Consider the following 27,884-nt stretch of genomic DNA (forward strand, 5'->3'; position numbering starts at 1 on the left):
TGCGGTGGAATAAGATATCAGATATCTCTAGTTTCAATTGAAGGATGTTGATATTTTTTTTTAAATGTTACTTATTATGTCGACTCTAGAGGGTTTTAAGAGCGCCGCAACACAACAGGATGAGAAATGAAGATATGGTCAATCAACGTCAATCATATGCATCAATAGGAATTTATATAGATCAATGTTACATTAACACTCACCTTCATCAGTAAGATTGGACCATATCAATAACATCAGTCAGTATCGGTGATATTGTTGAACAATGTGTCTGGCTGGTTCAAGGCTTTCTAGGGCAGCTAATAACTGAGGCCAGACAAAATGTGAAAGGAAGTTTTAATACCTTTAAAGTGTTCCTCATCAGGGGAAACTCTTGTCCATCGTTTTTTTCTGTGCTCCTCAGGACTCATTTGCACGACACCTGCGAAAGTGACTCAGCTAGCTAACGTCCTATCAAAAATACGAACATCAATTCCATTTACGTAACGGTTCCAAAAAAAATAGTACTTTAAGCTTAAAAAAGCTTGATATAATTTCTATAGATTTGGACAAGACAGTGAGGGTTGTCCGAGAATTCCCCACATATAACACACAACTGGAGAGACCACTGGTCTGCTAAACAAGACTCTGCACTCTGCCGATGAAGAGAGAAGAAGTTCAAAACGCCATTCTAGAATTTACTCATTCTAAAATAGCGCTCACATCCTCAAATAACAGTTTATCTAGAAACTTCTACAAAGCATATCAGTGTCTCATGTCATGCTGCTCTTCTCAAGCTTGGCATACAGCTGTCAATCAAGTAACTTCAATATAATTCGTCACTGTTTTACCATGTGGTCATTCTAAATATACAGTAAATAGATGAAAAGAAGAGTAGAGAAAAGAAAGCAGTTTGTTGACAGTGTCGGTTGGAAACATTCAACAAGGTGTTCCTTGGCTGGCTGACAGACAGATGCCAGTAAGAAGTCAAGGCAGAGCAAGAAGAGATGAGAAAAGTAAGTTTCAGGAGAGTTCATTATTTTTGGGATTGTTGTTGTTATTTGTGCTAAGTGTTTGGCCTCGTGGGTTAAAGCAGCATTCATAATGTTTCTCAGACTTAAAGCCATTTCACTGTTCCGGTTTCTCCACTGTCCATCCTGGAACAAAGGCCTACATCTCTATTCTCTAAGGCCTTCAGAGAGAGACTCTGTGGGAATATCCTGCCATTGGCGGCGTGTGTCTTTAGTTCAGTTATTAGCCACGCCTGATTGGCTGTTTGTGTACTCAGGTTCTGTCAGTTTGTCCAAGGTCCTCTGAGCTCCAGCCTTTTACTTTGAGAAAAGACATCCAGGCTGTGTGTGTGTGTGTGTGTGTGTGTGTGTGTGTGTGTGTAATGGCACGTACATTGTTTAACAGTTTTTGTGTTTCCATGTGCAAGACTGTGTGTGTTAGACAGTGTGTGTGATGTAGAAGATAAACTCCATGTCCATGGCTGTCTGTGGCACTCTTGCTGAACCTCCGTGGATGACGGGGATCAGAGCGCTGTCTAGCTCGTTCATATAGCGCTGGGGTAGGAGCCTGCCTCCTGAACCAGCCTGGTACTCCACCTGACACACACACACACACACACACACAACACACAACACACAACACACACACACACACACACACACACACACACACTTCAGTTAAGATCCTTAATATCCTTACAGTGGGTCTCGTTTCTAGAATATTAAATCAACCAAATGTTTTTATAGCTCTGTTCACAGATACATTTGTCACAAAGTGATACCCTTTCATAGCATTACAGTGTGTTAGTACATTAGTTACCATGTCAGTGTGTGTAGAGACTCTGAGGGCGAGGGAGTTGATGCCGCTGGCTGAGAGGACAGAGAGGTGAGGGGTCAGAGCACTACAGCTGGCCACAGCCATCTCCCTGTGGAACACACTGCAGGACGGAAGCACCGCAGACAGGGACATGTCTGGACTCTTCAGCCAGTAGAACACCTGGAGGGAGAGACAAACAGAAGGATGGCGTTCGACAGGTACAGACAGACAGGTTTGAGTGACTGAATGTGTGTGTGTTTCAGAGAGATGTGACTCAGAAGGTGAACAGAACTCCATGTCTGTATGTATGACCTGTGTGTTTGTGTCCTACCTCAGTACACCTGATGGTGCGTCCGTCCGACTCAAATTCTGTGTCCTGCTGCATCCTCACACTGTGGACCCCCTCCAGAGGTTTCCTGTCTACACCACTGGTCACACTACAGGGACATACACACATATATTCATGAATTGACCAATCATGCACCAGGGAGAAGATCCCCATTATGTGTATATGAGTCTGTATGTTTTGGTGTGTATCATATCCCTTACCCAGCGTTGACGGGGGAACTCCAGTCAATCCAGCGGACGGTGACATTGTCCCGGAGCTCCCCTCCGTCAGCCTTGCCACAGGGGATGTGGAAGTCAGTCTGCCCCCTCAGGGCGGCACGCAGGGCCTCCATGGTCTCTGGGGGGATCTGAACCATCAGGCCGTCCTCCACGATGCTCGACTTGGCGATGAAGCCTGACGAGGCCTTCAGGGCCCCGTTGAACACCACGAAGCTGGCCCCCGTCACTATAGAATAACACAATAATACACTGGTTGGAATAACACAATATCATATATAAAATCCCAGCAGATTTACCCATTTAGTTTGAATTCTGGTTTGGTACTGATAAAAGACAAAGACACAAATCAAGTATATTCTTTCATTTAATTACAAATAATATGTTTTAACAAACAGAATGACAAGCAAGGACTACTTAATGTTTCAACTAGTCAAGACCACAACTCCAAAAGAAACACCTGCTTCATATGTGGGACATATTCATTATCCACCAAATAGAAAAAAATACACTGACCGAAACAGGGGTGGGCTACATGTCGTTGTCCAATAAGAAACATTCTTTATCATTTTCTGTTGCAAAACATTTTAGATTTTGCCCTAATGAACACAACCCTGGTTTCCGAAGCAAAAGAAACAAACAGTTTATTCTGACCTCTAGTGGGCAATCTGGGTTGTTACTGACCTGTGCGTGTCTTCCCAGGCTGGCTGTTGGCCTGGGTCTGATAGGTGCCCTCGTTGTTCTGGAAACAGACCAGGTGGGAGTCAGCCTCTGAGCTGAACCCGGCACCCACACTGATCACATGCTCGTTAGACGCATTCACAACCTTCAGCATCTGGAAAACACGCACATATACACTACCGGTCAAAAGTTATAAAAACACTGTTATTCTACAATGTATAGGTGAAGACATCAAAACTATGAAATAACAGAAATAGAACCATGTAGTACCAAAAAAGTGTTAAATAATTCAAAATATATTTTATATTTGAGATTCTTCAAATAGCCACCCTTTGCCTTGATATCAGCTTTGCAGACTCTTGGCATTCTGTCAACCAGCTTCACCTGGAATGCATTTCCACTAGTCTTGAAGAAGTTCCCACATATGCTGAGCACTTGTTGGCTGCTTTTCCTTAACTCTGCGGTCCGACTCATCCCAAACCATCTCAATTTGGTTGAGGTCGGGGGGATTGTGGAGGCCAGGTCATCTATTTATTTTATCTTTATTTAACTAGGCAAGTCAGTTAAGTACAAATTCTTATTTTCAATGACGGCCTAGGAACAGTGGGTTAATAACTGCCTTGTTCAGGGGCAGAACGACAGATTTTTACTTTGTAAGCTCGGGGATTCAATGTTGCAACCTTTCGGTTACTAGTCCAACACTCAACCACTAGGCTACCTGCCGCCATCGCTCTCCTTCTTGGTAAAATAGCCCTTACACAACCTGGGTCAGTGTGATGGGTCATTGCCCTGTTGAAAAACAAATGATAGTGGGACCAAGTTCAAACCAAATGGGATGGCGTATCACTGCAGAATCCTGTGGAAGCCATACTGGTTAAGTGTGCCTTGAATTATAAATAAATCACAGACAGTGTCCCCAGCAAAGTACCCACACACCATAACAACTCCCCCTCCATGCTTTGCGGTGGGAAATACACGTGGAAAACATCTGTCCACCCACACCTCATCTCACAAAGACACGGCAGTTGGAACCAAAAATCTCCAGTTTGGACTCAAGACCAAAGGACACATTTCCACCGGTGTAATGTCCATTGCTTGTCTTTCTTGTCCCAAGTAAGTCTCTTCTTCTTATTGGTGTCCTTTAGTAGTGGTTTCTTTGCAGAAATTCGACCATGAAGGCCTGATTCACACAGTCTCCTCTGAACAGTTGATGTTGAGATGTGTCTGTTACTTGAACTCTGTAGCAGGTAACTCTAGGCTGGTAACTCTAATGAACGTATCCCCTGCAGCGGAGGAAATCTGGGTCTTCCATTCCTGTGGCGGTCCTCATGAGAGCCAGTTTCATCATTGCGCTTGATGGTTTTTGCAACTGCACTTTAAGAAACTTTCAAAGTTCTTGACATTTTCCATTTTGACTGACCTTCATGTCTTAAAGTAATGATGGACTGTCATTTCACTTTGCTTATTTGAGCTGTTCTTGCCATAATATGCACTTTGTATTTTACCAAATAGGGCTATTTCTGTATACCCCCCCCCCCCCCCCCCTACTTTGTTTCAAAGTAGCCTATCCAAATTCCGACCATAAGAATTATGGAATTATTTTATATATACTTCCTCAAATGACATTCAAAACAGTATTTATCATGTTCTATTGGTTTTTAAACTATCAACTTTCTCCAGCATCTAAAGGCACAATCCTTGTCATATTCTCAATCCTTGTCATATTCACAACCCTTGTCATATTCACAACCCTTGTCATATTCACAACCCTTGTCATATTCACAACCCTTGTCATATTCACAACCCTTGTCATATTCACAACCCATGCTAGTTGTTGCATCTTTAGATCTTCCCTCTCAACATTTCTAAAAGAGATGTTCATCTCTGTCACATAGGCTATGGAACTGCTCGCATCATGTGCGCTGTTTAGAATGGTGTTTTCCTGGGAACCCTGAGACACACACACACACATTGGTCTTACCTCAGGGAAGCTGCTCTTGGGAATGTTGATGTAGCTGTGGCCCATCTCCATGTGGATCCTCAGACCCTCCACAGCAGGCAGACTGTACTGGTAGTTCCTCAGGTCCTGTGAAGGATCAAAACACACACGTCACCGGTTTATTTTGGGGACATTAATAGTATGTGGCCTACACTACTCTTTCAAGTCATTATTGGACAGAAATTACACACTGTGTGTGAGTGAGAGAGAGAGAGAGAGAGAGAGAGAGAGAGAGAGAGAGACGTTCGTTCGTTCATGTGTTCTGAAGGCAGCAAACCTAACTGCTGTACCACCTGAGACCACTAAAGGCTCCCCTCTCCTTCCGCCAGACAACAGCTGGCAGGGAACCAAACTACTGCAGTATGTTCTCCCATCGGAGACCTGATCTAGCTCTGTGTGTCATTTCGGTCCTCTGTCTCTAATTTTAGTTTATTTATTTATTTCACCTTTATTTAACCAGGTAGGTTAGTTGAGAACAAGTTCTCATTTACAACTGGAACCTGGCCAAGATAAAGCAAAGCATGGCGACACAAACAACAACACAGAGTTACACATGGAATAAACAAACATACAGTCAATAATACAATAGAAAAAGTATATATACAGTGTGTGCTAATGAGGTAGGATAAGGGAGGTAAGGCAATAAATAGGCCATAGTGGTGAAATAATTACAATATAGCAATATTGGCTGGCCTCCTGCGGGAAAACACACTGCACAGCATACGGCTCAGTGATCATCACAGACGATCAGCGAGACGGGTCTTAACTTTACATCAGGGCTAGAGACCTACATTTACTGCCTGGCTTCAGTGTGATGTGAATGGTTATTATTAAGGTTTTAGAGTGATCAAATTGCTAAAAGAAAAGGAAATACTCTAAAATACATGAGATTTACAATAAAAGACTCCAGCTATTCTTTATAACCATGTGTGTGTGTGTGTGTGTGTGTGTGTGTGTGTGTGTGTGTGTGTGTGTGTGTGTGTGTGTTTTCAGTACTTACAGCCAACAGGTTCATGATGGTGTGTCCTGTCTCTCTGAACACAGTTTCTCTGAAGCGGACGCTGACCAGAGTGCTGGGGTACACTGCAAAAAAACCCAAAGGTCATTAGAATCAGGCTCCACATTCATCTAAACACTTGTTATAATAATTTCATTATTATTTCACCATGTCATTACTGTAAGTTATGGGCACGTGTGTAAAGTGAAAGCAGAGGTGATCGCAGTAGCCTCCAGTCTACAGCAGATATCTAGGACTATCTAGGAGTTTGAAACAACTATCAAAACAGATTTGACTTTGAAAACCAGTCAAAGTGAATAGCCTTCTAAAACGAATTACCATGAACACTACATGACCAAATGTGGACACCTGCGAACATCTCATTCCAAAATCATGGGCATTAATATGGAGTTGGTCCCCCTTTGCTGCTATAACAGCCTCCACTCTTCTGGGAAGGCTTTCTACTAGATGTTGGAACATTGCTGCGGGGACTTGCTTCCATTCAGCAACAAGAGCATTAGTGAGGTCGGGCACTGATGTTGGGCGATTAGGCTTGGCTCACAGTCGGTGTTCCAATTCATCCCAAATGTGTTTGATTGTGTTGAGGTCAGGGCTCTGTCAAGGCCAGTCAAGTTCTTCCACACAGATCTCGACAAACCATTTCTGTATGGACCTCGCTTTGTGCACGGGGGCATTGTCATGCTGAAACAGGAAAGGGCCTTACCTAAACTGTTGCCACAACGTTGAAATCACAGAATTGTCTAGAATGTTATTCTAAGCAGTAGCGTTAAGATTTCCCTTCACTGGAACTTTTATACACCTGTCAGCAATGGGTATGGCTGAAATAGCCAAATCCACTAATTTGAAGGGGCGTCCACATACTTTTGTATATATAGTGTACACTGAGTGTACAAAACATTAAGGAGACCATCCTAATATTTAATTGCACCCCCCCTTTTGCATTCACGACAGATTCAATGTGTCTGGGCATGGACTCTACAAGGTGTTGAAAGCGTTCTACAGGGATGCTGGCCTATGTTGACTCCAATGCTTCCAGCAGTTGTGTCAAGTTGGCTGGATGTCCTTTGGGTGTGGACCATTATTGATACACATGGGAAACTGTTGAGTGTGAAAAACCCAGCAGCGTTGCAATTCTTGATACTAACCAGTGCGCCTGGCACCTACTACCATACCCCGTTTAAAAGGCACTTAAATATTTTGTCTTTGAATGGAACACATACACAATCCATGTCTCAGTTGTCTCAACTGTTGGAGGCTCACCACTGTGTTCTGCTCCCAGCCGTAGCAGCAGTCTGAGGGGGAACACCTTGGCCCAGGGCACCTCCAGCCTCTGGATGAGCAGACCACAGAGGAAGGGCTGTGGGGGCAGACAGAGGCCCTCCAGGGGCTGGAAGGTAGGGGAGTAAAACAGCACGCCGCCGTGCTCCTTACTCCCCAGGAAACTACCTGTGAATGCCACGTTGCCCAGCTCCTCTACATACTTCCCTGGAGGTGTGGAGGGAGAGACACATAGTGGGCAGTGTGTGACAGAGTGCGTGTGTGTGTGTATGCGTGACAGAGTGCGTGTGTGTGTGTGTGTGTAGGTGTCCTGGTATGTGTGTTACCTCTCTGTGCGTCCTGGTAGATGGAGAGGTAGAGTGTGAACAGGTCTTTGGGCAGAGCCCTCTCCTCTGGCAGAACCTCCAGGATGAACACCACCTCCCTCTGTCCCACAGTCTGTAGACCACTGGAGCCCAGACACCAGCACTTCCTACAGCAGTCTACAGCACAGTAGACATACACACAGTGAGGATACACAGACAAATACAGACACACATTGCCTGCAAAACACCTATGACCACAATCTGATAAAAATAACACAGGATACACATTCTATTTTTTTTTTTTTTTTTGAATTTTACCCCTTTTTCGTAGTATCCAATTGTTGTAGTAGCTACTATCTTGTCTCATCGCTACAACTCCCGTACGGGCTCGGGAGACGCATGTCCTCCGATACACAACCAACCAAGCCGCTGCTTCTTTAACACAGCGCACATCCAACCCGGAAGCCAGCCGCACCAATGCGCCGGAGGAAACACCGTGTACCTGGCCACCTTGGCTAGCGTACACTGCGCCCAGCCCGCCACAGGAGTCGCTGGTGCGCGATGAGACAAGGACACCCCTACCGACCAAGCCCTCCCTAACCCGGGCGACGCTAGGCCAATTGTGCGTCGCCCCACGGACCTCCCGGTCGCGGCCGGTTACGACAGAGCCTGGGCGCGAACCCAGGACTCTGATGGCACAGCTGGCGCTGCAGTACAGCGCCCTTAACCACTGCGCCACCCGGGAGGCCAGGATACACATTCTATTTTAGAATGGGCCTAGGGGTACATCTCAATACTCTCTCCTTATCACCTTTCCTTTAATAAGAACTGATCTGAAAGAATTGGACAGGTGAAAGCTAGCCCCCAGTAGGCATCGGGTAGGCTACATTGTTTCACTTGTCCCGCCTTTACAGATCAGTGCAGATGAAGGAAAGGAGACAAGAGGAAGACACTTCACATTATTGAGATGTACCCCAGGAAGAATAGGAGAGTAGAGATGGGTGTTCAACTCACAGGTGACCAGTTTGATGTTGACCAGCAGGTTTGCGTTGAGGACAAAGGTCAAAGGTCGCGGCCCTCCCTCCTCCAATAGGAGAAGGATCTGGCAGGGGGCGGGGCGCTCCTCCACCAATAGATCCCCTCCTCCTTCCTCCTCTCCGGTGGTGATGAGTAGAGGTGGCAAGCCCTCCTCATCCTCTGGCAGCAGACTGGGGCTCCTCTCTACACAGCCCCCCACCCCACACAGCAGGCTGTAGTCCCAGGGTCCTGACACTGGGGGTCGCACCACCTCGACTGAGGCCGACACACCACCCTCCGACACCGCTGCAGAGCCAGGGGACACTCTGCTGCCAGCCTGGAGGACACAGACGGATAAGATATGGATGAATAGACGTATTAACAGACAGAAAGAGAGATACATGTATGTATGTGTCCAGGTTACATGTGTATGTGCTCTTTATGTGTGTTTCTGTGTGGGGTCTAGCCACATACGTGTGTCTCAGTGTGTGTGTATGATGCCTCTTACCGTAGGTGGGTCAGGTGTGACAGGGCTGGACTCCTGGGATCCCCTCCTGCCAGTCACAGAGAGCCTGGTGGTGTTGGCCACCTCTCCATTGGGCAGGATGCCATCTGCAAACCACACACGCTTCTGCTCACGAGGACAACCTGACACATGCACCACACAGGGACAGGAACTTCTGTCACTTTCCCTTTCATTTAAACTGTTGTTTAGATTAGAGTGTCAAAATTAATATAAATGTGAAACAAACAAAAAATGAAACAAGAAATAGAAAATCTGAATAAAAAATAAAACATTTTAAACATAACCAAACTGTGGCTGAATAAGCTATTCTATGGAGAGTACCCGGATGTTTACGCTTTTGGGACTACTGTTACACAACTAGCGACTACAACGGCCCATGTAGGGTTGCATACGTACCGTCGCTGCCAGGGTTTTTGAGCACGGAGACAGGCACCATGACGGTGGGCGGGGGGGAGTTGAGGGTGCCTGCAGCCCGGGCCTGCTGCAGGGGGGGGATGGTGCTGCAGTACTCTGACGGGACGTTGGGGTTGGGGCTCGGACCTGGCGGACTTCTCATACGCGCCTGGGCTAGAGGGGAGAGGGAGGGGAGAGACAGGTAGGTACATTTGTGGCCATAAGTTTTGAGAATGACACAAATATAAATTTTCACAAAGTCTGCTGCCTCAGTTTGTATGATGGCAATTTACATATACTCCAGAATGTTATGAAGAGTGATCAAATGAATTGCAAAGTCCCTCTTTGCCATGAAAATGAACTGAATCCCCAAAAAACATTTCCACTGCATTTCAGCCCTGCCACAAAAGGACCAGCTAACATCATGTCAGTGACTCTCTCGTTTACACAGGTGTGAGTGTTGATGAGGACAAGGCTGGAGATCACTATGTCATGCTGATTGAGTTTGAATAACAGACTGGAAGCTTGGTTACCTGCAATACTTATTTTCCACCATAATTTGCAAATAAATTCATTAAAAATCCTACAATGTGATTTTCTGGATTTTTTTTCTCATTTTGTCTGTCATTGTTGAAGTGTACCTATGATGAAAATTACAGGCCTCTCTCATCTTAATACGCACAATAAGCACAACCCCCACCTGTGGATGTCGGGCCCTCATACCACCCTCATGGAGTCTGTTTCTGACCGTTTGAGCAGACACATGCACATTTGTGGCCTGCTGGAGGTAATTTTGCAGGGCTCTGGCAGTGCTCCTCCTGCTCCTCCTTGCACAAAGGCGGAGGTAGCGGTCCTGCTGCTGGATTGTTGCCCTCCTACGGCCTCCTCCACGTCTCCTGATGTACTGGCCTGTCTCCTGGTAGCGCCTCCATGCTCTGGACACTACGCTGACAGACACAGCAAACCTTCTTGCCACAGCTCGCATTGATGTGCCATCCTGGATGAGCTGCACTACCTGAGCCACTTGTGTGGGTTGTAGACTCCGTCTCATGCTAACACTAGAGTGAAAGCACCGCCAGCATTCAAAAGTGACCAAAACATCAGCCACGAAGCATAGGAACTGAGAAGTGGTCTGTGGTCACCACCTGCAGAACCACTCCTTTATTGGGGGTGTCTTGCTAATTGCCTATAATTTCCACCTGTTGACTATTCCATTTGCACAACAGCATGTGAAATGTATTGTCAATCAGTGTTGCTTCCTAAGTGGACAGTTTGATTTCACAGAAGTGTGATTGACTTGGAGTTACATTGTGTTGTTTAAGTGTTCCCTTTATTTTTTGAGCAGTGTATATAGAGAGAGAGGGTGAGATATAGAGAGGGTGAGATATATAGAGAGAGAGGGTGAGACATAGAGATAAAGAGGGTGAGATATATATATATATATATATATATATATGAGAGAGAGGGAGAGAAATAAATAAATAAATAGAGAGATAGGGTGAGATATAGAGAGAGAGAAATAGAGAGAGAGGGTGAGATATATAGAGAGAGGGTGAGATATATACAGTGCCTTGCGAAAGTATTCGGCCCCCTTGAACTTTGCGACCTTTTGCCACATTTCAGGCTTCAAACATAAAGATATAAAACTGTATTTTTTTGTGAAGAATCAACAACAAGTGGGACACAATCATGAAGTGGAACGGCATTTATTGGATATTTCAAACTTTTTTAACATACAAAAACTGAAAAATTGGGTGTGCAAAATTATTCAGCCCCTTTACTTTCAGTGCAGCAAACTCTCTCCAGAAGTTCAGTGAGGATCTCTGAATGATCCAATGTTGACCTAAATGACTAATGATGATAAATACAATCCACCTGTGTGTAATCAAGTCTCCGTATAAATGCACCTGCACTGTGATAGTCTCAGAGGTCCATTAAAAGCGCAGAGAGCATCATGAAGAACAAGGAACACACCAGGCAGGTCCGAGATACTGTTGTGAAGAAGTTTAAAGCCGGATTTGGATACAAAAAGATTTCCCAAGCTTTAAACATCCCAAGGAGCACTGTGCAAGCGATAATATTGAAATGGAAGGAGTATCAGACCACTGCAAATCTACCAAGACCTGGCCGTCCCTCTAAACTTTCAGCTCATACAAGGAGAAGACTGATCAGAGATGCAGCCAAGAGGCCCATGATCACTCTGGATGAACTGCAGAGCTCTACAGCTGAGGTGGGAGACTCTGTCCATAGGACAACAATCAGTCGTATATTGCACAAATCTGGCCTTTATGGAAGAGTGGCAAGAAGAAAGCCATTTCTTAAAGATATCCATAAAAAGTGTTGTTTAAAGTTTGCCACAAGCCACCTGGGAGACACACCAAACATGTGGAAGAAGATGCTCTGGTCAGATGAAACCAAAATTGAACTTTTTGGCAACAATGCAAAACGTTATGTTTGGCGTAAAAGCAACACAGCTCATCAACCTGAACACACCATCCCCACTGTCAAACATGGTGGTGGCAGCATCATGGTTTGGGCCTGCTTTTCTTCAGCAGGGACAGGGAAGATGGTTAAAATTGATGGGAAGATGGATGGAGCCAAATACAGGACCATTCTGGAAGAAAACCTGATGGAGTCTGCAAAAGACCTGAGACTGGGACGGAGATTTGTCTTCCAACAAGACAATGATCCAAAACATAAAGCGAAATCTACAATGGAATGGTTCAAAAATAAACATATCCAGGTGTTAGAATGGCCAAGTCAAAGTCCAGACCTGAATCCAATCGAGAATCTGTGGAAAGAACTGAAAACTGCTGTTCACAAATGCTCTCCATCCAACCTCACTGAGCTCGAGCTGTTTTGCAAGGAGAAATCGGAAAAAATGTCAGTCTCTCGATGTGCAAAACTGATAGAGACATACCCCAAGCGACTTACAGCTGTAATCGCAGCAAAAGGTGGCGCTACAAAGTATTAACTTAAGGGGGCTGAATAATTTTGCACGCCCAATTTTTCAGTTTTTGATTTGTTAAAAAAGTTTGAAATATCCAATAAATGTCGTTCCACTTCATGATTGTGTTCCACTTGTTGTTGATTCTTCACAAAAAAATACAGTTTTATATCTTTATGTTTGAAGCCTGAAATGTGGCAAAAGGTCGCAAAGTTCAAGGGGGCTGAATACTTTCGCAAGGCAATGTATATATATATTTATATATATATTTAGATTATATATACATGAGAGAGAGAGAGAAATAAATAAATAGAGAGATAGGGTGAGATATAGAGAGAGAGAAAGAGAGAGAGAGGGTGAGATATAGAGAGAGAGGGTGAGATATATATATATATATATATATATATATTTATATATACATGAGAGAGAAATAAATAAATAGAGAGATAGGGTGAGATATATATATATATATATATATAAGAGAGAGAGAGAGAGAGAGAGAGAGAGAGAGAGAGAGAGAGTAGAGGAGTTGATTCAAGGAAAGTGAGTGATGACGTAATGGGGGGAGGAGAGAAGTGCTGACTGGGCTCTGGACTGCATTATAGTGATGTAACGTCATATGATCTTTATCAACCTGGTTGGACTGGCCCGAGCTAACAGTCTGTCAGGCTACCTGTACAACACACAAACACACACAGGGACACACACATACACTGGAACACACACACACAAACACTGGAACAGACAGTTGAAGAGTTTCAGACAGTTGAAGAGTTTCACCTTGATCTCAGACTGACAGAATGACACAGCATAACAACGCCAGCAGTCAGTGTCCTTCACCAAGCTGGGAGCAGACTCAACAAGCCCATACAGATAAACACAGACATGACCTGAAATACATTCAGCGTGTATGTAAGCAGCATGCATGCTGTGTCTGTGTGTGCGTGTGTGTGTGTGTGAGACATCACGCAGAAAGTTCTCCACGTTGCGCACCACAACAACAAACAGAGAATGAGATGGTGACAGATAAACCAGTATGAGAGAGAATGAGATGGTGACAGATAAACCAGTATGAGAGAGAATGAGATGGTAACAGATAAACCAGTATGAGAGAGAATGAGATGGTAACAGATAAACCAGTATGAGAGAGAATGAGATGATAACAGATAAACCAGTATGAGAGAGAATGAGATGGTAACAGATAAACCAGTATGAGAGAGAATGAGATGGTAACAGATAAACCAGTATGAGAGAGAATGAGATGGTAACAGATAAACCAGAATGAGAGAGAATGAGATAGTAACAGATAAACCAGTATGAGAGAGAATGAGATGGTAACAGATAAACCAGTATGAGAGAGAATAAGATGGTAACAGATAAACCAGTATGAGAGAGAATGAGATGGTAACAGATAAACCAGTATGAGAGAGAATGAGATGGTAACAGATAAACCAGTATGAGAGAGAAGGAGATAGTAACAGATAAACCAGTATGAGAGAGAAGGAGATAGTAACAGATAAACCAGTATGAGAGAGAATGAGATAGTAACAGATAAACCAGTATGAGAGAGAATGAGATAGTAACAGATAAACCAGTATGAGAGAGAATGAGATGGTGACAGATAAACCAGTATGAGCTAGAGTATCAAGCTTCTCCTTCTCTTTTTACAAAAGTCCGTTCCCATCTTACCTTTTCCTCGTCTTCACTCCTCCAAACTCCCAGGTAAGATAGTCCCCTTGGTCACGCTAACCTACTTAGCCTTACTGACGCTAGCCCCAGTTAGCTGAATGTAAATTGTCTGTATTAGCTGAAGCTAACTATATTAGCCTTGTTACAGTAGATGCTAGTGACTGAAGCTAGCTCTGTTAGCCCCACTGGGCCGTTAGCTGCGTTAGCCGCAGACTCCAGGCAGGCAGGGGGGTGTACTGAGAACCTCACAGGCTGCTCCCCATACTGATGAGAGCAATGGAGAGAGTATTGGAGGGAGGGAGGGAGCATCACTCTGTCCCAGCACTCACAGGCCCAAGCAAAGTAGACGGCCCCCTCTCTCCTTCACACGCAATCTCTACCACACTCACACAGCAGACAAGGAGCCGAGAATAGAATAGTCACACCAGCCTGTCCCTGGACCGCAGAGAAGCTCGGAGTATGTGTGTCTGTGCCAGAAAGGGAGTCAAGGTGCTGTGTGTGTGTGTGTGTGTGTGTGTGTGTGTGTGTGTGTGTGTGTGTGTGTGTGTGTGTGTGTGTGTGTATCACACTCTCACTGCGTCAGGTGGCTCCAGTCCCACACTCACAGTCAAGGACACACACCAACGTCCTGACTCCTCTCAGCCATAACTACTTAGCTCTCTCTCCCCCTGCTCTCTCTCCCCCCATCCTTTCTCTCCCCCCCCATCCTCTCTCTCTCCCCATCCTCTCTCTCTCCCCATCCTCTCTCTCTCCCCATCCTCTCTCTCTCCCCATCCTCTCTCTCTCCCCATCCTCTCTCTCTCCCCATCTTCTCTCTCTCCCCATCCTCTCTCTCTCCCCATCCTCTCTGCACCAGTCATAATGTCCTGACTCTAACCTCAGCTCAGTCTCTGGAGAGGATAAAGTCCTTTATCACCCAACTGGGGAAGCAGAACCATAGAGAAGGGAACAAAAACGCTTTTTAATTCCACATTATTTATCTCCACTCACCAATAACAGCATAGAGCAACGTAAATCACTGGTTAGTAGTGATCTGCGAGCACATAGAAAAGCATTGTTTTCAATGGGGATGGAGGTTCTAGCCATTTTGTTTCTAAAGCAGCTCAGTCTCCCAGTGAAGGCTAGAGTCGTTGTTCAGTAGAGCAGGAGGGAAGGAGAAGACAGGAGATTGGAGAAAGCAGACACACAGAGAGACAGGGGCGAACACACACACATACACACACACACACACACACACACACACACACACACACACACACACACGAAAACACAATCACACATACTCTTACACAACCTGGTCTTAAGTTTTTACGCAGTCCCACACAGACACACTCAAACAAAGTAAACACTTTCACGCAGGCTGTGTAAGAAAGCACTCTAGGCACTAGGCTCTCTGATACAAGGTAGCCATTTTAGCCTTGAGATTACAATGCACATGTAACTTCAATGAAGATCCCTGGTCATTCTTAGGCTGCGTCTGAAAACTTCACTTGCTGTTAAGTCCTTGCTTCCTCAATTCCTCAGAAAGCCAATTAGAGGAGGTCCAAGAGACGGACATTGGGTCCTCTCCTCCAATAAGCTTTGAGATAAATTGAGGAAACAAGGACGGAGGAAGCAAGCATTTCACGGCTAGTGACGTTTGCTACACTGTGACCATGCCACAAACAAGCACAACAACTTCCAGCTAAAAAACAGGGCTATTCATCAGCCATGTATTGCTCTAGATATGATGAACCTTTATAAAGCGACTCTTCTAACACCGTACCCAAACCGACCACACGGGCGCAAATTGATTTTGTCCCCCCACACCAAACAACACGCATGTTGAAATATCAAAACAAACTCTGAACCAATTATATTCATTTGGGTACAGGTCGAAAGCATTAAACATTTATGGCAATTTAGCTAGCTAGCTTGCAGTTGCTAGCTAATTTGTCCTGGGATATAAACGTGGAGCTGTTATTTTACCTGAAATGCGCAAGGTCCTCTACGCCAACAATTAATTCACACATAAAACTGTTAGCCAGATCGTTTCTAGTCATCTCTCCTCCTTCCAGGCTTTTTCTTCTTTGGACTTTATATGACGATTGGCATTTAACTTTCGTAGTTATCACGACGACTGACCAAACTCAGTTCATCTTTCAATCACCCACGTGGGTATAGCCAATGAGGAGATGGCACATGGGTATCTGCTTCTATAAACTAATGAGGGCCTAGTGGTTAGAGCGTTGGACTAGTAACCGGAAGGTTGCAAGTTCAAACCCCCGAGCTGACTTCTGTCGTTCTGCCCCTGAACAGGCAGTTAACCCACTGTTCCTAGGCCGTCATTGAAAATAAGAATTTGTTCTTAACTGACTCGCCTAGTTAAATCAAGGTTAAAAAAATAAAAAATGATGAGATGGGGCACGACCCGCACCGAGTTCAGTGTCACAAATAGAACTGACTTCTATTTCAGTGCTTGGCAAGGTTGGCGCAAGATTGGCGCAATAACATGTATTCTTAAATATTTTTTTGTGACGTGAGTGGTGTGGTCAACATATAACAGACCATGTCTGTTAATGACAACTCCAGACATGATCTGTTAATGACAACTCCAGACATGGTCTGTTAATGACAACTCCAGACATGGTCTGTTAATGACAACTCCAGACATGGTCTGTTAATGACAACTCCAGACATGGTCTGTTAATGACAACTCCAGACATGGTCTGTTAATGACAACTCCAGACATGGTCTGTTAATGACAACTCCAGACATGATCTGTTAATGACAACTCCAGACATGGTCTGTTAATGACAACTCCAGACATGGTCTGTTAATGACAACTCCAGACATGATCTGTTAATGACAACTCCAGACATGGTCTGTTAATGACAACTCCAGACATGGTCTGTTAATGACAACTCCAGACATGATCTGTTAATGACAACTCCAGACATGGTCTGTTAATGACAACTCCAGACATGGTCTGTTAATGACAACTCCAGACATGGTCTGTTAATGACAACTCCAGACATGGTCTGTTAATGACAACTCCAGACATGATTTGTTAATGACAACTCCAGACATGGTCTGTTAATGACAACTCCAAGTTTAAACAGTTTAAAGATGAATGAGTCACCTTATAGGGCTAGCAGTTCAGAGTCAACATAAACTGGGTTCCTTTCCCTGCATCATTCACTGACAACAGAGCTCCCTTAAGCCCCCAAGGCTGAGCAGAGCTGAGGCCTACTAACTACACTACAGCAACAGACACCAGGCTGTGTTCTTCAGACATCAGAGTCTTTGTTCATGTTGTTCTGAGAAGAGGAGCCTGACAATACGGAGTAATTCAGAGCAGTCAGCTGAGGTGCACGCATCGGATGGTGGTGTGTGATTAGTATCTCGGAAGAAAATGGATGTGCGCACGCACGCACGCACGCACGCACGCACGCACACGCACACGCACACGCACACGCACACACACACACACACACACACCTCACTGTATAATAGCAGACAACACATACATTCTTAAACATGTGTATGATCTTCTAGACGAAAACACACTCAAACCTTGGGTCTTACTTCTGTGTACGGTCTCGAAGCAGACGACACACACCCGGGCCTCCTTGTCCAGGTACTTTAGCTTGCATCTCCTGTTGCAGCAGATGGCACAGTACACCTGCATCACGGGTGGGAGGACAAACATCAGGCAGGAGACAAACACTACTGCAACACACCACTATACGTACACGCAATCTACATGAAGTTATTCATGCAATGTTAAGTGTGTGACCCATGTCTTGCCCTAGCATTAAGAAAAGCAGTACATTAAAGGAATAATTTATATAATTGATTGTGCAGCAATTAAGAAGAGAAGTCAAAGGAGGTGGTAAAGTACATTAGACTAGTCCTTTTATACAGTACCATGGTATTGTTGAATACTCATATCTGATTGGTTTGAAGAGCATTCTAGAGCATGCATTATTTCCCTATAAAGTACGGTATATCAGCATGGTAGAATTCAATGGCTATGTTCTACGTTTGAGCTGCTTTTGAAAGCAAAAGTCGAAATGAAAACATTACATACATTGTTGAATTTTATTTTCATAATAGCAACCTAAGACTGTTGGTTTTGTCACGACTTCCACCGAAGTCGGTCCCTCTCCTTGTTCGGGCGGCGTTCGGCGGTTGAAGTCACCGGCCTTCTAGCCATCGCCGATCCACTTTTAATTTTCCATTAGTTTTGTCTTTGTTTTACACACCTGGTTTCAATTCCCCAATTACATGTTCATTATTTAACCCTCTGTTTTCCCCATGGTTTATGTGCGTGTTTGTTTTATTGTATTTCGGTCCTTTTGTGTGGGCTTGGTATTGGTACTACATGTATTTGGTCATTTTGAGTGAAGTTACTTTTATTAATCATCTCTGCTGTCCTGCACCTGACTCCTCTCTACCAGCTACACCCAGGCCATTACAGGTTTGGTTAGCTAAACTAGCAAGTCAGTTTGTTTGGTTAAAAAGGCAACTAGTAAACTTGCTAGCTACTTCAGTGGATGTTGAACACATTTCTACTGACAAATAAACACATTTCTAGAGGCAAATGTGTTAAATTATAGCCATGGTATAAAAAGGGATAATCAATTTGGGGCTCTACGCATTCTCCAGAAAGTAATGCAACTCTGTGGAAGGTTAGTTCCACGTTGTTCATTATTTTCCACAGAACACGTAGCCCCTCGCTGATCATCCCTTCCATATCCTGTAGTACTGAAGTAAGTAGCTTATAGTGTTAATGCCCCTGGGACTCCTGTGTAATGCTGCTTTAAATCAGTGTGGGCTTAGTCACTGGGTTGTTAGGGCCTTAGCTCTGGCTTTAGTCACTGGGCTGTTAGGGCCTTAGCTCTGGCTTAGTCACTGGGCTGTTAGGGCCTTAGTTTTGGCTTTAGTCACTGGGCAGTTAGGGCCTTAGCTCTGGCTTTAGTCACTGGGCTGTTAGGGCCTTAGCTCTGGCTTTAGTCACTGGGCTGTTAGGGCCTTAGCTCTGGTTTTAGTCACTAGGCTGTTAGGGCCTTAGCTCTGGTTTTAGTCACTGGGCTGTTAGGGCCTTAGCTCTGGCTTTAGTCACTGGGCTGTTAGACCTGGCTTCTCGGACCTCAGAGAAGAGGAGATATATAGAGAACCTGGAATAAGAATAATTGACATGCCTCTATCTGAGTAAGCTATATATACACAGTGGGGCAAAAAAGTATTTAGTCAGCCACCAATTGTGCAAGTTCTCCCACTTAAAAAGATGAGAGAGGCCTGTAATTTTCATCATAGGTACACTTCAACTATGACAGACAAAATGAGAAAAAAAATCCAGAAAATCACATTGTAGGATTTTTAATTAATTTATTTGCAAATTATGGTGGAAAATAAGTATTTGGTCAATAACAAAAGTTTATCTCAATACTTTGTTATATACCCTTGTTGGCAATGACAGAGGTCAAACGTTTTCTGTAAGACTTCACACGGTTTTCACACACTGTTGCTGGTATTTTGGCCCATTCCTCCATGCAGATCTCCTCTAGAGCAGTGATGTTTTGGGGCTGTTGCTGGGCAACACGGACTTTCAACTCCCTCCAAAGATTTTCTATGGGATTGAGATCTGGAGACTGGCTAGGCCACTCCAGGACCTTGAAATGCTTCTTACGAAGCCACTCCTTTGTTGCCCGGGCGGTGTGTTTGGGATCATTGTCATGCTGAAAGACCCAGCCACGTTTAATCTTCAATGCCCTTGATGATGGAAGGTTGGTTTTCACTCAAAATCTCACGATACATGGCCCCATTCATTCTTTCCTTTACACTGATCAGTCGTGCTGGTCCCTTTGCAGAAAAACAGCCCCAAAGCATGATGTTTCCAACCCCATGCTTCACAGTAGGTATGGTGTTCTTTGGATGCAACTCAGCATTCTTTGTCCTCCAAACACGACGAGTTGAGTTTTTACCAAAAAGTTATATTTTGGTTTCATCTGACCATATGACATTCTCCCAATCTTCTTCTGGATCATCCAAACGCTCTCTAGCAAACTTCAGACGGGCCTGAACATGTACTGGCATAAGCAGGGGGGACACGTCTGGCACTGCAAGATTTGAGTCCCTGGCGGCGTAGTGTGTTACTGATGGTAGGCTTTGTTACTTTGGTCCCAGCTCTCTGCAGGTCATTCACTAGGTCCCACCGTGTGGTTCTGGGATTTTTGCTCACCGTTCTTGTGATCATTTTGACCCCACGGGGTGAGATCTTGCGTGGAGCCCCAGATCAAGGGAGATTATCAGTGGTCTTGTATGTCTTCCATTTCCTAATAATTGCTCCCACAGTTGATGTCTTCAAACCAAGCCGCTTACCTATTGCAGATTCAATCTTCCCAGCCTGGTGCAGGTCTACACTTTTGTTTCTGGTGTCCTTTGACAGCTCTTTGGTCTTGGCCATAGTGGAGTTTGGAGTGTGACTGTTTGAGGTTGTGGACAGGTGTCTTTTATACTGATAACAAGTTCAAACAGGTGCCATTAATACAGGTAACGAGTGGAGGACAGAGGAGCCTCTTAAAGAAGAAGTCACAGGTCTGTGAGAGCCAGAAATCTTGCTTGGTTGTAGGTGACCAAATACTTATTTTCCACCATAATTTGCTAATAAATTCATAAAAAATCCTACAATGTGATTTTCTGGATTCTTTTTCTAATTTTGTCTGTCATGGTTGAAGTGTACCTATGATGAAAATTACAGGCCTCTCATCTTTTTAAGTGGGAGAACTTGCACAATTGGTGGCTGACTAAATAGTTTTTTGCCCCACTGTAGCAGCAGAGGATGGGGGTGTGGTATATAGGCGATATCGTGCCATACTGTGTGATCAAGTGTGACGTATGTAAGCAGGGAACTCAGTGTTGCTTTGTAAACACGAGACTGGAAGTGTTCTCTCTACAAAGAGAAGATAGGTAACAGTCTGGATGAACTGAATCATAGGTAGGTCACTGCTCCACATTGTAACCCACATTCACACTTGAATCCTCTGACTCAGTAAATACAGAAATGTGCTTCATTGGAATTGGCAGTATCGCTGCTGTATTGACATTAACTGATTGTGTAATTATGTTTCATTGTTTCATTATGAGAGGAAGAGATTACCCTATTTATTATTTTCTTCAGCTTCCATTCATATTCAGGATCTTTGTGACTGGGTCACACACTTATACTCAACAAAAATATAATCTCAACATGCCACAATTTCTAAGATTTTACAGAGTTACAGTTCATATAAGGAAATCAGTCAATTGAAATACATTCATTAGACCCTAGTCCATGAATTTCACATGATGGTGGACACCACTTCAAATGAATGGATTCGGCTATTTCAGCCACACCTGTTGCTGACAGGTGTATAAAAACGAGCACACAACCATGCAATCTCCATAGACAAACATTGGCAGAAGAATGGCCTTACTGAAGAGCGCAGTGACTTTCAACGTGGTCCTGTCATAAGATGCCACCTTTCCAACAAGTCAGTTCCTCAAATTTCTGCCCTGCTAGTGCTGCCCCCGGTCAACTGTAAGTACTGTTATTTTGAAGTGGAATGCCTAGGAGCAACATGGCTCAGCCGCAAAGTGGTAGGCCACACAAGTTCACAGAGACCGCAGAGTGCTGAAGCGTGTAAAATTGTCTGTCCTCGGTTGTAACACTCACTACCGAGTTCCAAACTGCCTCTGGAAGCAACATCAGCACAAAAACTGTTCGTCGGGATCTTCATGAAATGGGTTTCAATGGCCAAGCAGCCGGACACAAGCCAAAGATGACTATGCGCAATGGCAAGCGTCGGCTGGAATGGTGTAAAGCTCGCCACCATTGGACTCCGGAGCAGTGGAAATGCGTTGTCCCACTCCTCTTCAATGGCTGTGCGAAGTTGCTGGATATTGGCGGGACCTGGAACACACTGTTGTACACGTCGATCCAGAGCATGCCAAACGTGCTCAATGGGTGACATGTCTGGTGACTATGCAGGCCATGGAAGAACGGTGACATTTTCAGCTCCCAGGAATTGTGTACAGATCCTTGCGACATGGGGCTTTGCATTATCATGCTGAAATTTGAGGTGATGGCGGCGGATGAATGGCACGGCAATGGGCCTCAGGAATTTGTCACGGTATCTATGTGCATTCAAATTGCCATTGATAAAATGCAATTGTGTTCATTGTCCGTAGCTTATGCCTGCCCATGCCATAACCCCCACTCAAAACTTGAGACATCTGTGGCATTGTGTTGTTTGACAAAACTGCACATTTTAGAGTGGACTTTCATTGTCCCCAGCACAAGGTGCACCTGTGTAATGATCATGCTGTTTAATCAGCTTCTTGATATGCCATGCCTGTCAGGTGGATGGATTATCTTGCAAAGGTAATATGCAAACAAATTTGTGCACCAAGCTTTTGTGTGTATAAAACATTTCTGGGATATTTTATTTCATCTCAAGAAACATGGGACCACGACTGGGGCTGGGGCAGTTGGGCAGCTGGGAGCAGTGTCATAATACAGGGAGTTTAGGTCAGGGAGAGAGTGTGGAACTGCATGCTGCATTTATATTTTTGTTCAGTGTATGTTAGAGCTCTTTATTATGTGTTACTATGTAAAAGTATATTTAGCTACTAACACCTAATGTCAATAAAAATGAATATCTTCAAAACACCAAATATGTTATCAACAACAGTGCAAAAGATGACCCTAGAAATGAAGGTAAAGAAAGTCCCTTCATGGCCAGATTTGGGTACGTACCTTCCCACAGGCCCGGCAGTGGTGCCTCCTCCTGGTGAAGGTGAACTTCTGCCAGCAGTTCATACAGTTGGGTGCCTCCGAATCCGGCACCCAGGGGGGCTGCTTGCACCCCAGCCCATCTTCATCCTCCGCCTCCCTCCCCTCTGAGGACCCGCTCCCCTCTCCAGCAGGCTTGCCAGGGTAGGGTGGGGGCTCCGACAGTTCGTCGTACCCCACACTGCTCACATAGAGCTCAGGCGTGGAGTAACCTGGACAGGGTACACCTTGGTTAGAGGAGTCCTCGGCAGGGTTGGGGCTGGGAGGAGAGGGGCTTTGGTCCACCTCTTCCCCAGTGTCGGTGCGGTCTGTGGGGCTACTGGGCCCTTGGTCCTCCCCCGCTGCTTGAGGTGCTCTGGGTGCTTGACAGTGCAGCTGTTTGGGTCGGGCCCCTCCGTAGTAGGGTGGTGGGAGGTTACTGGGACTACAGGGGCTGGAGTCTTTGTGGCTGGGGCTGGGGGGGTCCTGGGAGGGAGCGGAGAGAGCTCGACTCACGTTCCCCTCTGCAGACAAGGTCCTGTCACTCTCCCGGGAGGCCAGCCTCTCCAGCCCTTCCCCTAGGCTACGGCTGCAGCTCCGCAGCTCCTCCACTAGCCGCTCCTCCAGGTTCCCGTTGAGCTCGGAGAAGCCCTCATCCTGGAGGTTCTCCCCGGGCCTCCCGTAGTCAGGGACCCCGTTGTCCTCCTGGCCCTGGGTCTCCCCCCGGAGGAAGGTGTCCAGCTCCTCATCTGTCACAAGCAGCCCGGCCTGGTCGCTCTCCGGCAGGTACTCAAACCCAAACGCAGGTGGGTCCATTGGGTTGGGGCTGGGCTCTGAGGTAGGGGAGGCTGGGCGCTGTGGAGCCCCTGTGACTGGCTGCTTTTCCACTAGGGAGAAGCTGACCTTCAGTGGCCGCTGGGAGACGGTGGGAGCCGAGGCTACCAGGTGGAAAGGCATGGTGGTTGTCTCTGGGCTCTGTGTGCTAGGTGACTGGACAGGTTTGTTTTCAGGGGCATCATCAGGGTTGGTACAGTCCCCCACAGTCTCAGGGTTCTCTGGGAGAGTAACTTCCTCCTGGACTTCGAAAGCAGACAGGGACTCTGCCTCTAAGGTCTCAGTTAGGCCAGCCTCCCCTCGCCCCCCTCCCATGGCTTCCTCAGGGTTCTTGGAGGCCACCAGGGCCCCACACATGGACACGCCCATGGGCAGGCAGGACAGCGAAAGCTCTGTCTCTGCTGATGGGCTCTCGGCCACACCACCACTGCCGTCCTCAGGGTTAGGTTCCTGTCCAGTGCAGCTCCCAGAGCTCTCTGCTTCAGTCAGCTCAGAGGGCTCCAAAGACCCCTCACCCTCCTCCCTGGCCTCTGTGTCGATATCACACGTAGGAGTGTCCTCTTTTTTGGTGTCTATGGCAACAGGTGGAACACTAGCCTGGTCCTGGTGGGCTGGTGTGATTTTCAGGTGTTGGTTGACGAAGGCCACCTCTGTCACTTCTCCCTCTCTGTCTCTCTCTTCCTCCGTCTCTCCAGACTCAGAGTTCCTCAGTGAGGGGGGCCTCTCCACAGCAGCAGGGAGAATCACATCCAGCAGACTGAGAGTGGCAGAGTAACCACCAGAGTCCAGCCCCAGCAGCCCCTCCCCTCCCCCGGCAGCCTCCCTCCCCTCAGTCCTTCCAAGGCTGGGACCCAGACCTGCTGAGGAGCCCTCAGGCAGTGCCACCAAGGGGCTGGTGAAGTCCACCAGAAGCTCCTCCTCCAGCCGTCTCTCCACCACATCCAGCTCACTGAAGGCGTCGTGGCTGTTGGCCCGGAGGAGGAGGTGGGCTGAGCCTGTGTCACTGACCAGGTCACACACAGGCTTCTTCAGGGCCCGCTTGGGAAAGGGTGGCGCACAGCTTTTAGCAGCCCCCCGGCCGTCCACAGAGGAGAGCAGGTCAACCCCCATGAGAGGCCGTCCCTTGGCCTCGCAATCTCCAGGACTGGGGCTGGGACAGTCGGGGCAGCTGGGGGCAGTGCCATAGTGCAGGGAGTTTAGGTCAAGGAGAGAGTGCGGAACTGGAACTGTGGAGGTTTCCGGAAGGAAACCCTGGGGGCCCAGAGAGTGGCCGGGATACACGGGAGGTGACAGAGAGACTGATCTGTAGTTGTGCTCATCTGGTCGGGAGGGAAAGAGAGAATTATCCGTTAAACAATTCTGTCGTTAATATCTCAGCAGAACATGTGAGCAACACGTTTTAAGTTAGCAACTACAAAGTACAATGTGCACCACATGTACAAGTATCAACTAGTTTAAAAACAATATTCATTTTTCAGTTCAAGGTGCAATATGCAGAATTCTCTCCACCATTTCCTGGTTGTTAAAATTCGAAAAGTTTGCCTTATTTGAGTTCATGTGACAAAACAAGCAATGTTTAGCGTAGAGAATCATTGTACCATCTAAACCGCTGTGAAATATATTTTCAATACCCAGAAATATTGTATTTTCAGCTGTTTGAAGTTGGTGTACAAACCCAAAGTAAAAGACGCAAAAACAAAACTTTAGAATGGGAAGCATAGAAATAGCGCACATGGAACAGATCTACTGCTTCTTAGACTTGCTTTCAATGCGAATGACATATCTATAACTCACATTTCTATGTAAAGTTGATCAGGTCGTCCAAAAAGTTACATTTTGCAGCTTTAACACCACACCCTCCCAACCCACATAGAGAAAATAAAAATAAATATATGCTGTCAATGGGGTTTTTCATAGTAACCACATCTAACCTGTATTGAGCTCAAAGTCATCCAGAAGCTTGTCCAGGTCACATACAGCAGCCTTGAAGAAGTTGTCCATGCTAGGCTGTTGACGGGAGAGAGGCTCCACTCACTACTTAACCTCCTGAAAGTAGAACAAAATAAAGTATTGTTATCTGTTAACTATTGCTCTTATGTGGACTGGGCGAATGCATTTCAATCAACATTTCGGTTTCCATTTCAGTTTCCAAGTCAGTGTAAAAATGTTGTAATTAGTTAGGTATAGCTTAGGTATAAACCGAAGCCTTCATCCACAGTTTCCACTCCTCAGACAGGTTGATGAATTATCAATTGTTGACCAAACAGCATCTCAACGTTCTCCAGCTATGTGTTATTGTGTACTTCAGACTCTGACCCCTGCTCTCCATGTTTATGGAGAAATATAATTCAAGAGCTACTATTAGGGAAGATACCAAGGCAAAGAATAGCCCCATAGGGTGTCACAATAAACAAGTCTGTCACAAGTTTACAGCAGCCTTCATAATTTCATTATGGGCCTTAAAAGTACAGAAAGTGTCCTCTGAGTGAATTCTTCGTATTTTGTAGAATGTAGTACAGCTGGGAACTTTTGGCATACTAACTAGCCATACTATGACCAATAAGTATACTACATACTCAATTTACATCACAAATCGTATGGTTAGTGTGGTCGAACACAGCTAATGTGTTTGGACGTATGATGAAATGACTCAATATCGCCATCTGCTGGTCTTTGGGCTATATCATGACTAACGATCAGCTAGCTAGCTTACTATTAGCCATCTAATTATGCTGCTAGTATCCATGGTGACCAAAATGTCCTAATCATGACAATGGGTAAATAGTAATACTAGGGCTACAATCCAAAAGACACCCTCATCCACCTATGCCCTTGGGGGAATCCCCATCGCCATCTTGGAGGGTGTTGCAAATGATTAGCTAAGCAAGGGAAGTTTGCAATGTCAGCCCCTCAGTCCTCGTTTTTAGTCGGCTTCCCGAGTGTTCACTCCGGGCCTGAAACTCCCCATAATTCAATTCGCTATGATTGTACATCCGCTAAGAAAAGTCCACGAAAACTTAAAAACAACATCAATGGAGAAGTTAACATACAAGTGTAAGTAAAAATAAATGCAAATAAGTTTTGCTATTACATAAAAAGTAAATATGTTTTTGTTTGGTTATCTTTTGGAAATTGTAGAAATATGTTCCAGCTAGACAGGCTAACGTTTGATAGCTAATTAATTTGCAAGCTATCATACAGTAGGCGTATATTAATAATGATATATTTAATATAAGTAGACATACACTCATAATTGATTGTAGCGCATATAAAAACACCCACAAGCTGAGAACACAATCATCGCGCGATGAACGAGTGACGAGTTTCCGGCCAAGTGTGGTCCATTTAAAAATCATTCATACCTCGCCCTGAAAGTGTATACTCGTCAGACGTCATCAGAAGTGTCCACTTAATATGAGGGTGTGTCTTTTAAGTGTTTGGACCAGAACCTAGGTTATATCTAGAGGTGGTATGGCTATAATTTGCTCAATTAGCTAGCAATTCATCTCCCAGTTGTTACTAGATCGCCAGGTAATGTTAGCTGGCTAGTCCGATAACGTTAGTTAACTAGTCCGTTAGCTATAAATTAACTAGCTAATGTTAGCGAGCTAGCTAAACAGTTTGACATTACCTGCTGACATGACCTGAAACACACATCACTGTTATTAAGTCATCACTATCGTGCATCATCATCCGTGAATATCATACAGCGGAGGGCAGACCGGTTACATGAGCTTAGTTAATACTAGCCGGATAGCCAATGCAATTTGTCTATATTTACAGTCAACAATCAATTTTCTGTGTCATTACCGGAAGATTCATCATTTAGCCTTCCAACCGTTTTACGATTCTTCTGGTTATAACGAAGAAGGTGTGTCTACTCTTGATTGCATCCTCTTTGCCCTTTTGTTATTCCTGAAGTTTTTAAAGCTCAGTGCAGTTTTTACTCCGGCGTCCATTTTGGATCTATCCACCGGTGGAATCGGTTACCATAGCCACAAAGTCAACATTGGCTATCGTAAAAATTTAT

General features: G+C 45.2%; 1 protein-coding gene and 1 long non-coding RNA gene across 4 annotated transcripts; one reads left to right on the top strand and one right to left on the bottom strand.

Annotated features, from left to right (window-relative positions):
- LOC139408451 (zinc finger FYVE domain-containing protein 16-like) lies at window positions 1-27,822 on the bottom strand. Of its 2 annotated transcripts, none has more exons than XM_071152364.1 (16): window positions 27,665-27,822; window positions 25,786-25,900; window positions 23,006-25,173; window positions 17,791-17,887; window positions 9,591-9,761; window positions 9,177-9,316; window positions 8,666-9,005; window positions 7,673-7,828; window positions 7,329-7,553; window positions 6,051-6,133; window positions 5,033-5,137; window positions 3,055-3,205; window positions 2,356-2,599; window positions 2,138-2,243; window positions 1,810-1,986; window positions 1-1,586 (listed from the first exon to the last, which is right to left on the bottom strand). In XM_071152364.1, the coding sequence occupies exons 2-16, from the start codon at window positions 25,853-25,855 to the stop codon at window positions 1,428-1,430; spliced, it is 4,392 nt and encodes a 1,463-aa protein (XP_071008465.1). In that variant the 5' UTR covers window positions 25,856-25,900; window positions 27,665-27,822; the 3' UTR covers window positions 1-1,427. The 2 variants fall into 2 exon arrangements, with proteins under 2 accessions (XP_071008465.1, XP_071008464.1); XM_071152363.1 differs by having other exon boundaries at window positions 17,779-17,887; window positions 27,665-27,808.
- LOC139408456 (uncharacterized) lies at window positions 4,010-7,466 on the top strand. Of its 2 annotated transcripts, XR_011634291.1 has the most exons (4): window positions 4,010-4,164; window positions 4,947-5,189; window positions 6,044-6,151; window positions 7,348-7,466. It is a non-coding gene; the product is annotated as an uncharacterized lncRNA (long non-coding RNA). The 2 variants fall into 2 exon arrangements; XR_011634290.1 differs by lacking the exon at window positions 7,348-7,466 and having other exon boundaries at window positions 6,044-6,175.
- Window positions 27,823-27,884: the final 62 nt, after the last annotated feature.

The sequence above is a fragment of the Oncorhynchus clarkii genome, chromosome 5 (genome assembly GCF_045791955.1).
Source record: "Oncorhynchus clarkii lewisi isolate Uvic-CL-2024 chromosome 5, UVic_Ocla_1.0, whole genome shotgun sequence".
Lineage (NCBI taxonomy): Eukaryota > Metazoa > Chordata > Actinopteri > Salmoniformes > Salmonidae > Oncorhynchus > Oncorhynchus clarkii.